The sequence below is a fragment of the Vicugna pacos genome, chromosome 19, assembly GCF_048564905.1.
Source record: "Vicugna pacos chromosome 19, VicPac4, whole genome shotgun sequence".
Taxonomy (NCBI): domain Eukaryota; kingdom Metazoa; phylum Chordata; class Mammalia; order Artiodactyla; family Camelidae; genus Vicugna; species Vicugna pacos.
In genome coordinates, this window is record NC_133005.1 from 24,255,856 (window position 1) to 24,269,626 (window position 13,771).

Sequence of the window (13,771 nt, forward strand, 5' to 3'; positions counted from 1 at the left end):
AGATATGATTTTCTCCTCTACTCATTTGAGCTCCTTGAGAGGAGGGCCCTGATTCCCCTCCTTATACCCCATCCTCCCACCAGAAACTAGCATGATGTAGCTTATAGGATGCACCCCAGAAACGTTTAATGGACGCAAAATTAGATATCTAACTTTCTTGATATATGTATGAAAGAACTTTGTGAGAAAGAGGTCAATTTAAAAGGGATAGGAATTTAATCAACATTCTAATCCCTCTTCTCCAAAAGCAATAGCCATTTAGGAATGACTGCTGTGCTTGTAGGATTTGTAGGGTTTTGCTCACCTGAGTTGTGCCTTTCTGTCACAGAAGGATGCCCTGCAGTGGTCTCGCAATCCAGCTGCAGTGGAGGGAGAGGAGCCAGAGGACACAGCTGATGTGGAGAGCTGTGGGTCTAATGAAGCCAGCACTGTGAGTGGTGAAAATGATGGTAAGTATCTTTGACAAGATGGGCGGAGAGCCAAAAGCAGTTGCTAGGGGCTAACCTTTATTTCCCTCTCTTCCAGTTTCTCTTGATGAAACGTCTTCTAATGCATCCTGTTCTACAGAATCTCAAAGTCGGCCTCTTTCCAATCCCAGGGACAGCTACAGAGCTTCATCACAGGTAGGGAGGAAAGTTGGTGACAAGGCTGGGTGGGTACATGAGGCCAGGCACAGGATAGGACTCTGTCCTGCAGTTCACTGTGCGTGTTTGAAGAGTAGAGAAAATCAGTTTGGTCCAAACCTAGTATCACTGTTAGTATCACTTAGAAGTGGGCCATGGGAAAAGTGGGTAATAGACCTGAGAGCAGAGCTGTTTGTTTTTTTCTCCTTACCATGGATGGATAATTTTGTTTGTTTTTATGGTAAACATGGGAACAGCCAGGAAGAAGTATAGCAGAGTGGGGAGAACATGAGCTTAGGAGCCAGCAGTTTGAATTATGGCCCTACCACTCACTAGCCTTGGACAGATTCCTTACCTGTAAAATGGGGAGAGCAATAGTCTTTTCAGCTTGGGGTCATGCTCAGCACAGTGGCCAGCAGCTGGCTCAGTGACGTGAATCATTGCTGCTGTCGGCATTACCTGCCTGTGCTGGTTGAGTACTAACTCTGTTTTACGAGACGGTGGAGACGTGGTCGAGAGGGACTGCTGTTGTGGCCCTGCAGGTGACTCGGGCTCTTTCTGTATTCCCTGTGGGAATATAGGCAAACAAGCAAAAGAAAAAGACCGGGGTGATGCTGCCTCGAGTTGTCCTGACTCCTTTGAAGGTAAACGGGGCCCACGTGGAATCTGCATCAGGTATGTGTAAGCTTGTGGTTGTGATACTCCTTCCTCAGGTCCTGGGGACCTGTCTCCCTCTGGCAGCAGTTTCTGACCTGGCTAGTGCCATGCCAGTGGACTCAGGAGCCCCTCTGGCAGGCAGCGTGCTGTGGTGGTGAGACCTGACCTAGGTTCCAGTGCTGGGCTCTGCTGGGCGCCCTCCCCTTTGCCTCACAGGGCGGTCATGAGGGTTCGATGAAGGTGTGTGCAGGTGCTTTGTAAAAGGTGCAGTGCTGTGCAAACTACGATCGCGGTTTGGCATTCTTACGTGATATTTTAAGGCCAGACCATGAGGTAGTGATCTCTGACAGCCTGAGGCCGGGCCATGGAAGCCGGCAGCATTGCTGGCCGCGTCTCAGGGAGAGCTGGGAGAAGTAAGCTTGTCTGAGAGCCGTGGGCGCGGCATGTGATGCTTTTGACTGGTGGAATGCTGTGCCTTCAGGGTTCTCGGGCCGCCACGCCGATGGCGAGAGCGGCAGCCCGTCCAGCAGCAGCAGCAGCGGCTCTTTGGCCCTGGGCAGCACTGCTATTCGTGGCCAGGCCGAGGTCGCCCGGGACCCTGCCCCGCTCCTGAGAGGCTTCCGGAAGCCGGCCACAGGTGAGTGGCTTGGCACTCATTTCTCTGCCTGTAAGGGGGCCCCTGCAGGCCTAGAGAGAAGATGATGTCTTCTGCTCCACTTCCTTGCCAGTTGATTTTTACTTCTTGGGTGGCCCTCTATTTTCTGTTGGCTTTTTTACCTTGCATTTTGGTTATTTTACATATAGATCTTCTCTGCTAGACTCTGAGAGAACTCCCTGTGGGCAGAGATGGTGCCACATTGCTTGTATGTCTCTGTAAGGGCCTAGCCTGTGCCTGCCTTGGTACTGCTTAGTAAATGCTCAAGTGAGTGAAAAATTGCTTCTGAGCTTCTCAGTGAAGAATTCCAGCATTTGTTTTCTTTCTTTGGTAGCATCCTGCCAAGTTTGTTCTCAACATCTGCAGTCTCTGTCAGATGTCCTTTTTTATAACTAGTCAGTATGTTGAGTGGAAGCCTATGCTGAGTTTGGGGAATGCAGACAAATTCAGTAGTGTGTACCTCCCATCCCCAGCAGGGCTATTTGCAAGGCTAGTATGCTGTCTGCTATTCCAGGATTTAATTCTCAAAGCCCAGATGCTGGTTTTTTGTAGATGGGCCACATGAAACCATTAAGAAGACGAAACCTTGGCTTCTGAAAGTTAGACTAAACCATTGCCCAAGTGGCATCTAGGTTTGCTGTCGTGTAGCTTCTCCAGCTCATCAGCAGTGCTCAATCTCAAAGTCTCACAGGTCTCTCTTCCATTTGTTGGGCTTTTGTGAGAGGTATTGACATTTCAGTGGACTTTAAACAACCCTTAGTACCTTTCTGCATGGCGGTCATACCTCTCCAGCCCGTTCACAGAAGGCTTCTGCAGATTTTTCTGTTGGACACTCACTAGATTCACTTTTAGACAACTTCCATCATTTCTCCCGTTGATTTTGTGGAGCCTGTTCTCCAGCTTTGGAGGGAAGCTCAGAGCCTGTCCCCTGCCTGGCTTTCTGTGGGTAGAGTATCCTCTTCAGGCTGTGACGCAGCATGGTGCAGTCTCATCTGAGAGGATGCAAGCCCAAGTGTTCTCTTAAGGTTTATGGTAGCAAAAGAATAATAGTAACCGATAGGTTAGGGTGGACTGGGCGATTCAGCAGATCATGTGCAGATAAGCTCTGGGTAGCGTGGGTGCTGCCACCAAAGTTTTCCCTTAGTTGGCATTTGTTTTTTTTTTTTTTTTTTTTAATTAAGCTGAAAATCTATACGTTGCTTCTTACTGCTTCAAAAATCACAGGTCCAATGAAGCGCAACAGAGGAGAAGAGATCGACTTTGAGACGCCTGGGTCCATTCTTGTCAACACCAACCTCCGGGCCCTGATCAACTCCCGGACCTTCCACGCCCTGCCGTCCCACTTCCAGCAGCAGCTCCTCTGCCTCCTGCCTGAAGTGGACAGACAGGTGCAGATGCGCAGCTTCCTCTTTGCCTCTCTCTGGGCAGGCTTCTCTTCTCTTTCTAAGTTTGTTTATTTATGGGGTTTTGTTTCTTGATCCTTCTAGGCGGGAACAGATGGCCTGTTGCGTCTCAGCAGCAGCGCACTGAACAACGAGTTTTTCACCCACGCGGCTCAGAGCTGGCGGGAACGCCTGGCTGATGGTGAGTAGACGTTCTCATCTCAGTGGCTTAAGAGGTGCTCTCCATGTGTGGTGTCACTCATCTGGTAGTTAAAACCCGAACAGTCATTTTTCAGTGATTTTTTTTTTCAAGGGTTATTTAGTATAAGGCAGGCTTTCCTCCAGTAGATACAGTGGGTGTGAATGTGCTCAGTACCGCTAAAGGAGGCACAAGAGTATTTGGGCTTTTACTGTTTTTTATGTGTATAGTCATCTGTGTTGCCTCTTCATTGTTAAAACTGCAGTCTCCTGTTCTTTCCAGTAACCATGGCATTCTCTGGGTGGGTGGACGAAAGTGCACCATGGCATTGACCTGCATGTGAAGTTCCCCCAGGTGCTCTGTCTTTTTAGGAGTTCTTACCACTGGGAGTGATTGCTCTTAATTCGATTTTGTGGGGAAGCTCTGTGGGGATAGCGTTGGGAGGTCCCCAAGACCCTCCCCAGGTTCGATGATTTGCTAGGAGGACTCACGGGACTCAGCATATAGTCGTACTCACGGCTGTCATTCATTGCAGTGAAAGAACACAGAACAAAATTAGCAGAGGGAAAAGACGTCTGGGGTAACGTCCAGGGAAGCCAGGTGCAAGCTTCCAAGTCCTCTCCCAGTGGAGTCACACAGGATGTCCTCAGTTCCCTCAGCAAGGACTTTGACCACACGTGTGAGATGTAGTCTCCTAGGGAAGCTCGTTAAGGACCTAGTGCCTAGGGTTTTTATGGGAGCTCATTATGTCAGAAACCTCTGCCTGGCACATCCCCAAATTCCAGAGTCCCCAAAGGAAGGCAGGTGCTCACTATAAACCATCTTGTGTGCATAAACTGTTTCGGCACAGTGAGCCGTTCCTGTCAGTTAGGGGGATGGGAATCCTCCTGAACTAAGTAAGTTCCCAGATGTCAGCTGAGGGCCCACCTTGTCAGCAGGCCTTTTTAGGCCTGCTGTGTTGACTTTTTCCTGCACGGGGAGTCAGAATGTTACTCTTGTTTGTTTGTTTCTGTTTCGCTTTTTTGATCAATGCATTGCTTGCTGTTGAAGGACCAATTACCCAAGGGAAGAGTACACTTCCCTTGTAGTAAACTTGTTAGTTCTGTGCTGAGGAAGAGCATGATGTCAGAGACCCTCTAGAGGAGATAGGAGCCAGCGAGGGTGGAGAAAGATTTCCAAACTCACCAGAGTCACATGTTATTTTGAAAACTCCTGACGTGGTAGAACTGCAGGATTTGGCTTTTCACAAGACAGACCTTAACATCCAAACTCACCACTGTTTGGTTTCTCTCTAGGCGAGTTCACTCATGAGATGCAAGTCAGGATACGACAGGAAATGGAGAAGGAAAAGAAGGTGGAACAATGGAAAGAAAAGTTCTTTGAAGACTACTACGGACAGAAGTAAGGCACTTGGCGCCCTGAGCCCTGGTCTGGCTTGAGGGGGTAGGGGCTGACGTTCAGTGTCATGCTCGCTGCTGTGTTGCACAGGCATGTGGGTATTGCATGACACTTGGCTCATTTGCCTAATGCCATCACAGGGAAGCTGACAGAGGTTTTCCTATGGTCAGTGTCATAGACCATGCAGGGTTTTTTTGTTCTAAGATAGCTGATATCTGGGTGTATATTATTCATGGAAATAAAATAGACGTGCCCTCTCTGCCCTGTAACTGATGATGTGCGTTGGATTTGCAGGTTGGGTTTGACCAAAGAAGAGTCGCTGAAGCAGAATGTGGGCCAGGGGGAGGCTGAAATCAAGAGTGACTTGCGTGTCCCAGGAGAATCAACACGGCCACCGCGTGGTCCGGCCACCCGGCAACGAGATGGGCATTTCAAGAAACGCTCCCGGCCAGATCTCCGAACCAGAGCCCGAAGGAATCTGTACAAAAAGCAGGAGCCAGAGCAAGCAGAGGTTGCTAAGGACACACAGTCTGTGGCACCAGACATGCCCCTCTACAAGGATGGGGAGGCTGAGAAAGACTCAGCAGGGGCGGGTGGTCCCCACCCCCCTGGCACATCCTCTGCAGCACCCGACCCAGAGAGTCCCGAATTCCTGGCGGAGACTGGAGCTTCGCGGATCCAGTCTGATCCAGACGACCTGGCACGTGTCTCTGCGTCTCCAGACAGAGTTCTCAGCTTGCCTCAGGAAGCTGTGGATCTGGAACCCAAGGATCAGAAGAGGAAATCCTTTGAGCAGGCGGCCTCTGCATCCTTTCCCGAAAAGAAGCCCCGGCTTGAAGATCGTCAGTCCTTTCGTAACACAATTGAAAGTGTTCACACCGAAAAGCCACAGCCCACCAAAGAGGAGCCCAAAGTCCCGCCCATCCGGGTAGGAGGCTGTTTGATTCCTAGCTGCCCTGGGCCCAGTCCCCTTTGAGGAGCCCCTTGGCAGGGACAGAAAGCCCTGGGTCCTTGTGTCAGTTATGTGGGAGTGTAGTGCTCTCCAAGAGAGCCGTTCTTGAGGCTGACTTGAATATCGGGGATAAGGTTCTTTTCTTCCTCTCTTGTTTGGTCACTCGGTTGAAGTTACCTCTAGAGGTCAGAATCCTTTAGGGTTTTAAAGTCTTCACACAGTCCCACCAGAAATTAAATTTAGAAGTGTGGCGTGTAAGAGCCCTTGAGCAGAATCTTCTCAGAATGGGTGGTGTCTTGGACAGCTGTTTTACCATGATGATTTCATTTTTATGGAGAATGATTTGATTCTCTAGGCCATGACCCCTAAGCTACTAGATTCCCCACTTAGCTGTACAGTTCCTAGATCAGAGCACTCAGTCAGTTAAAACTGTTTTCTTCTTCTCTTGCAGATTCAACTTTCACGTATCAAACCACCCTGGGTGGTTAAAGGTCAGCCCACTTACCAGATATGCCCCCGCATCATCCCCATCACGGAGTCCTCCTGCCGGGGCTGGACTGGCGCCAGGACCCTTGCAGACATTAAAGCCCGTGCTCTGCAGGTCCGAGGGGCGAGAGGCCACCACTGCCATCGAGAGGCGGCCACCACTGCCATCGGAGGGGGGGGTGGCCCGGGTGGAGGTGGCGGCGGGGCCACCGATGAGGGAGGTGGCAGAGACAGCAGCAGTGGTGATGGTGGTGAGGCCCGTGGCCACCCTGAGCCCAGGGGAGCCCCGAGCACCTCTGGAAAGTGTGCGTCAGATCTACAGCGAACACAACTACTGCCGCCTTGTCCTCTAAATGGGGAGCACACCCAGGCTGGAGTTGCTGTATCCAGAGCCTGCAGAGAGGACCTGGCTCCTCTCAGAAGGGAGAAGAGCTGCCCGCTGCAGAGGGTTCCAGATGTCCTCACAAGTGCGCTGGAAGATACCTCCCCACTTCCCGTTGCTCCCACTGGGGACCAGCCATGCCAGGCTTTGCCTCCACTGTCCTCCAAAACCCCAGCAGCTGAGAGAGCAGCTGAACAACCTGTGTTGCATCTAGATGGTAGAACTGAATGTGGGTTTGGTACTGCCTCCTGGGAAGGAGATAATGAAGAGCGAGGACCCACTATCCCCCCAGAGAATGGGCCTGTTCAGTCTCTAGCAGGGGATGTTGTATTAGAAGAAGGAACCTGCCAGGCTCTAGACCGTGGCAGTAGTCCCACCATGAAGGATCCTGTGACTGTGACCCCCAGTTCCATCCCCAAATCATCACTGGCTGGTTGCCTGCAAGACAGGCAGTTTGATGATGAATCAGGACTTGGTGACTCAGGCCCACCCTCGAGGGAAAGTGTTACTAGGCAAGAAAACTTGAAAACCGAGGCTCTCGACTCCACCGGTGCTGCTCCTTGGGTGCCTCCCCTGTTAAGTGATAAGGCAGTGGGGCGGCCTGATCCTGACTCCAGAGATGACGTCCCATCTGTTGAGCCCCAGGTCCGAGAGGAGTGGGAGAAAGCTGCTCCCCTCGTGCCGGCATTGCCTATGAGGTTGACTGCTGAGGACGGCCTGGACCCTTCTGGACAGCTCTGGACGGTGCCATCTCAAGGGTGTGTTGACAGCACTGGCAGTGACTGCAAACAGCTGGAGGTTGAAAAGCTGAGAATCAATGGAGACTCTGAAGCACTGAGTCCTCACGGCGAGTCCACAGACACAGCCTCTGACTTTGAAGGTCACCTCTCTGAGGACAGCAGTGAGGCTGACCCTGGTGAAGCCACAGTGAAGAAGAGGTCCTTGGCGGTGGAGCGGGATGAGAAACAGGACTGGCGCTGCTCTGCCTCACTCTCCAAGGTGAACGGTGACCTGAGCCTGGTCACGAGGACAGATGGGATGGTTGTTCCTCAGAGCTGGGTGTCCCGAGTCTGTGCGGTTCCTCAAAAGATCCCGGACTCCCTGCTACTGGCCAGTACCGAGTACCAGCCAAGGCCATTGTCCCTCGGGAGGCCTGGGTCCTCAGTGGAGGCCACGAACCCGCTTGTGATGCAGTTGCTGCAGGGCAGCTTGCCCCTGGAGAAGGTTCTTCCTCCAGCCCACGGTGGCAGCAAACCCGAATCCCCACGACTCCCACTGACGAAAGAGCAGGGCCGTGGTGGCTCCCTGAGGATGGGATGTTTGCAAGACCCTGGGGGAAACAGCTGCAGAGCTGGCCGGAGCGGCCCCCCCTCTTTAAGAGCTTCAAAGGAGTCTCTCCTACCTGAGAGCTGTGAAGCAAGCACCGATCTTGCCACCCAGGCTCCTGGAGCACCCCCCAAAATTTCCAAGACAGTCCCAAGCGTAGACTCACTATATCCAGTGACAAATCCGACAGCTGCCTCTGGGAAAGTAGAAGTGGATTCCAAAGGGCAGCTCTCTCTCTTTAGTTTTGAAGATCGGCTGGAAGCCCATGACCTGTCCCAGGGCAGTAATTCACGTGCTGCCCCAGGAAACCTCACTACCTCGAGAGCCCCTGGTTTCTCATCTCCAAATGTGATCTCCTCGGATCCCAAACAGACAGGTCGAGCCCTGGGTGATCAGAACAGTGCTAGAGGCCAAGGGAAGAAGCTCTTTGGCTCCAAGACCGAGGCTGCAGCCCTTCAGTGCTCCAGGCCTGTGGAGCCCACGCCACTGCCCGCTGGTGCCCCTCCCAGTTTTCCCAGTAGGAAGTTGGGGCCAAGCAAAAACTCTGTGTCTGGTGGGGTCCAGACTGCCAGGGAAGACTGGGCTCCAAAGCCACCACCCGTCTCTGTTGGCAGCACTAAGAGCGAGAAGACTTTTGGTGGGGGTCCTCTCAAAGCGAATGCAGAGAACAGAAATGCAGTGGGGCCTGGTCCTCGGGAACTGGTGGACCACTTGCAAGGGATGCCCTTTGTCCTTGATTTGCCCTTCTGGAAATTACCCCGAGAGCCTGGGAAAGGGCTCACTCAGCCTCTGGAGCCTTCTTCCATACCCTCCCAACTCAACATCAAACAGGCATTTTACGGGAAGCTTTCCAAACTCCAACTAAGTTCCACCAGCTTTAATTATTCCTCCAGCTCCCCCACCTTTCCCAAAGGCCTTGCTGGAAGTGTGGTGCAGCTGAGCCACAAAGCAAACTTTGGTGCGAGCCACAGTGCATCACTTTCCTTGCAGATGTTCACCGATAGCAGTACGGTGGAAAGCATCTCGCTCCAGTGTGCTTGCAGCCTGAAAGCCATGATCATGTGCCAGGGCTGTGGTGCATTCTGTCACGATGACTGTATTGGACCCTCAAAGCTCTGTGTATTGTGCCTTGTGGTGAGATAATAAATTATGGCCATGGGAAAAGTTGTATATTTAGTGTGTGTATTTTGATAATGATTGATCTTAAATCTGTATACACAATATCATTGATAAAATAGACTGTCTCTCTAGGCAAGTCTTGCCTCTCTAAAATTTATAGTGCTAAAGCCCCTCCATCACTTGTCGGACCTTCCGATCTTGCTGGAAGGGTTTCCTATAGGGCCACTCATGGGGCTGCCCAAGGCCGGCGGCCCGAGCTCTCACACAGACCGTCAGAGCCTCAGAGCCTGGTGCGGCGTGAGGAGCCTCCTCAAGACCTAGAGGGACTTGACACTGAAGCGGGAAGGTTGTGTTCTCCACCAGGGGACTCACTTACTGAACTGAGTAGGAATGTCAGTCTTCCACTGCCCCCTCCCTGCCGTCTTTCCTCCTGCTACTCCTGGGGAATTGATGGGAAAGAAGCCAGCACAGGGTTCAAGTAACTGCCAGCAGTGCCCACCAGGGGGCTTTAAGCACCTGCTGACCTCAGGTCACAGTTCAGTCATTTGCCAGTTGATGGAGCCAGTTTTACCTTCGGTTCTGTTACTGAAGCCAACTTGGGACTTTCCTGCCTCTGTATGATCCACTGACCCACAGGAGCTTTCGGAACCTTGAATAGACCTGCTTGGACGACGGGTCGGGCATAGGGTTGTCTTTCCTCCTTGTGAGTCAGATGTCCAGACGTTTGAGAATTCCTCTGCTTGACACCCTCTCCGTCACCCTGGACTCTGGGAGTGGGCATCTCCACACACCTGTGTATGTGAAAGTCATTTTACATTTCAAAGCAGTGTGTTTTTCTTATTTTTATATTTTTAACTCTTTATCCTTGGATGTATAAAGTGAACTTTTGGCTTCTGTAAGTATGCTCTATGCACCTCTAATGTTTTATCATGTATTTATATGTTGTACACAGTACTGGCCGATTCTGTAAATGGATGTGTTGTACAGAGAACACGAACGTCTCCCTTATTTTACGTCTTCGGCATCATTGCATTAAAGTGGTGTAACTGACTTCTCTCCACCTGTGTCAGAGCCACTGCGTGCTGTGCTGCCCGACTGATGTGAGGGGTGGAGTGGTTGACTTGCCCTGTCCCAGGTCACCTGGTGGGCCTGCTGCAGCTTACAGAGCCGTGGTCAGCCTGGCCGCCAGCTGCTGAGCGGATGCATCTTGCTCCTCCCATCTCTTCTCCTGCAACCTTCACTGGCTGCCATATGTGACAAGTCACCACCATCAGTGTGTTCATTGCTTCTGGATGAAGGGTGAGTGCCCTGGGAAGCCCCCAGGTGGGCCTTCCAGACCCAGCTCCAGGGTCACCACCTGTCAGCGGTACCTGGGACCATGCTTTTCTGGGGCCACAGGCTCCACTGGACGTACTTTTGACAGCAGGTGGAGGAAGAGACAGCCGTGCCTGCTTCCTGCCTCTCTCCCACACCTTTCCGGAAAGTAGATGTCTCCACCGCTGTCTTCCCTCGCCCTGCTTCCTGCCTTATGTCTCGTCCTCCGACTTGCTGCAGAGTTGAGCGTCGTCCTTGTTTAACGTAGGTCTCGCTGTGTGAGTGCTTCTGTGTGAAGTAGAAAATTGGTATAACTTCAGCAAGTCTCATTTCATCTGAAGGGTCTCCCCCCCGCCCTTTTCATCCCATGTGGCATTTTTGTCATCTAAAGCATGAGTGGGAAGTTGGCAATGATGTGGTGATTTCATTGCAGTATTGGCCAAGTCCAAGTCGTCAGCTTCAAGAGTCTGTTTACCAAAGACAGGGAGCAGAGGCCCAAGTGTGTTTGATCCTCTTCTGCTGTGACCTTTGGGACCACTCTAGGGGACAGTTGGGAACTGGTCTGCCAGGACAAGCACTGCTCTTGTATGTCTCTGTGGTCTTGGAAAAATAAACCTGTACAACCTGCACTTGTGGTCTCGGTCCTCTTCTGCAGCTGCCCCGCCAGGTGGGAGGAAGGTCAGGTTGGGGGCAGGCACCTGTCTCATCTCACCTGGCACTGGATTTAACATTCTTGTTTGCAGAGTTTTTTTGTGAGTTTAGTCTCAGAGGCACAACTTGTTGGTGTTGCTGGTCGTTAGACTGTGTGTGTGATTTGGTGGGCTGGAAGCAGAAATCCAATGAAAGTGATGAGGATACTTATCGCTTGTGAATCAAAGCCATGAACTGTGACATCCCTCCTGCTGCTTGCCCCACCTGCCTCACTGAGATTAAGATTGCCTGGGGTTCCTAAATGGCTGATGATCTGTGGGGAGGGTGACCAGTTCCGACCTTGAAAAGCACCTTTCTACCTAGCAGTGGGACGGCAGTGAGGGAGGGGCTGGCACAATGTGGGGTCTGATGCTGGTTGATGAGCCTCAGTGGATGGCAGACCACAGGGGTTGATCTCTCAGTTAAAGTCTTCAGACTTAGCTGGAGTTCTTAAAATATGTATCGCATTTTTGTGCTTATCGGAAACTATCTTAGCATATAAATAAGCCTAAGGTAAGAAAATAAATGCTAGAAGTAAAGGTTAATTAAAATACATATTCATTAATTTATTTTCTGTGAATTGAAGAATGTAGGTTTTGTGTGGTGAAACACGTTTTGGGGCAGTCCAAGCTGTAATTTTGCGGTGCTGCTAATCGATCAAAGTGTGGTTGAAGTTGTGGTTAGGTTAGGTGGCTTTGTGGTGGTGACTGGTAACCGCCTGGTGGTGGTGATGTGTCCTTGTGCCTTCATGTCACGGAATCCATTTGCCCACTCGCTTCTGCAGGAGCTGAGAATGTATTTGAATCCAGGGTTGGGACCTGACATGCCAGTTGCATCTCAGCAGGGAGGTTGGGATGGGGTGGTGAGTTCAAGTGTGGACATTGCTACCTACCAGCTCAGTAGTTGGGGCAACTCACTCAGCCTTTGTCAGCTTTCTCATCTCTGAATTGGGGTAATAGTTGCTGCTTCATAAAGTTGTAGTGTGTGGCACAGAGGAAGTTTGTGCTCTAGACTCTTAGCTTGCACCAGACCAGATGATAGCTCCGTGAACCGACGGTAGAGGTCTGTACGGCTCCTGTCACCTGCTTGAGCCTCATGCCAAAGAGGAGCCATGGAGGTGGGGGGCTCATGTGCCGCGCTGAGGACTGGTGTGGGTGGAGTGGACTTCTGACTTCTGGCATCTCTCTACAGTTGACTACATAGTCCTGAGTTTAGAGACTGAGTGCTTGGCAGGAGGGGCTTATTTTACCCATGGTCCAGAGGACAAGAAAACGTAATGTTTCAGAATATGGAGAAAACGCTATCCTACTGGCTTGGTGCGGTAGCATCCATGTATGCCCAACCTGCTTGTGAGGTCAGAGCCTGCTTGAGAGAGACGTACGTGAGAGGGGATGGCACGGGCTGTGTTTACCCTGGGTGTGTGTGGTGGGGCATTTAAAGTGGTGGAGAGGGTGGGCTCTGTGACCCTGGAGGTTAATGCTTGGAACCAGTGACAGTGTCCCGTGCTTCCTCTTGTCTTTGTGCATCAATTTGAAAGCCTGGAATAAATATCTAACAACCAAATGTCAATGAAAGGTCCGTAAGGTAAATAGAGTAACAAAAAGACGGCTGTTGGTACAGTGGTTCTTAACCTTTCTGGGAACACGGGGTCCTCTGAAAGCATAATGGGAGCCCTGGACCCTCTCCCCGACACCGGAACGCACATACACCCAAGGTTGTGTGTGTTATTTCAGAGGGTTTACTAGCTCCTTAGGCAACTGAGGCCCCTCACTGAAGAACCCCCTGACTGGTTTAGACAAGAGATCAATCAAAGAGGGGAAAGGTGGCTTTGCAAAGGACTCTTCTATGTTTCCTATAACTCTGAGCTTCCCTAGTGCATTTAAATTACTTTAAAACTGCAGTTACAGGGTCATTCTCTGCTTCCCCTCATGGAGTAAAGTGAGGTTCACCTGTTGGGTCACTGAGTTAGTTCACTGTTCTGTGGGGGCTTTCCCGTTTGATGTTGTCCTGTACGCTTAACACCAGTGGTCTGGAGCCCCGTGTGAAGAAACCAGCCTGGGACCAAGCAGCACTTCTCTGTCCAGAGGAATGTCTTCTCGGATCGCAGTGCTCGGTGGCTGCAGCGCTCGTCTGGAGGTAAGTGCTTTCCCAGTCGGTCAGCCAGCGCGGTCTGCGAGCGGTGGGTCGGGGGTCTGGCTGTGTTGTCCCGGGTGGCGGGGCTTCGTGGCCCCTTGGTGCTTCTCAGCAGTGGTAGTTTTGGCGGGACAGGTGTTGTCATGGCATTACTGAGGATTTGCTGCCCTGGGTCCCCACCTGTGCGTGAGGAGTTGAGGTACCAAGTTGCTGTCTTCTACTTTGACTGTACCTGCTTCTGTCCTTACGAACCGTAGCCCCAGAGTACACTCCCTGGGTGCAGCAGCTTCAAACTGTTGACCCCTCTTGTATTATCCGTTTATATAGTTGGTTATTGCACAGAACTTAACTTAAAAGAAAAAGATTCTTCTGCCATTATAAAAAGTTTTAAAAACCAACTGCCATATAGAGTGTGTATGAATACACACAGACACGCAACTTTAACAGTAAGTTAC

At 51.2% G+C, this 13,771-nt stretch overlaps 1 protein-coding gene across 3 annotated transcripts in view; it reads left to right on the top strand.

Annotated features, from left to right (window-relative positions):
- The window catches only part of ASXL1 (ASXL transcriptional regulator 1), a 60,280-nt gene extending 49,158 nt beyond the window's left edge, over positions 1–11,122 (top strand). For 2 of the 3 annotated variants that reach the window (XM_072944008.1, XM_072944007.1), the window contains exons 4-12: positions 329–449; positions 526–623; positions 1,205–1,298; positions 1,762–1,917; positions 3,160–3,323; positions 3,423–3,519; positions 4,812–4,917; positions 5,209–5,842; positions 6,318–11,122. In XM_072944008.1, the coding sequence (XP_072800109.1) occupies positions 329–449; positions 526–623; positions 1,205–1,298; positions 1,762–1,917; positions 3,160–3,323; positions 3,423–3,519; positions 4,812–4,917; positions 5,209–5,842; positions 6,318–9,203 (4,356 nt within the window). In that variant the 3' untranslated portion in view covers positions 9,204–11,122. The remainder of the gene's footprint in view (positions 1–328; positions 450–525; positions 624–1,204; positions 1,299–1,761; positions 1,918–3,159; positions 3,324–3,422; positions 3,520–4,811; positions 4,918–5,208; positions 5,843–6,317) is intronic. The other variant, XM_072944009.1, reaches the window with a different exon arrangement.
- The last annotated feature ends 2,649 nt before the right edge of the window (positions 11,123–13,771 follow it).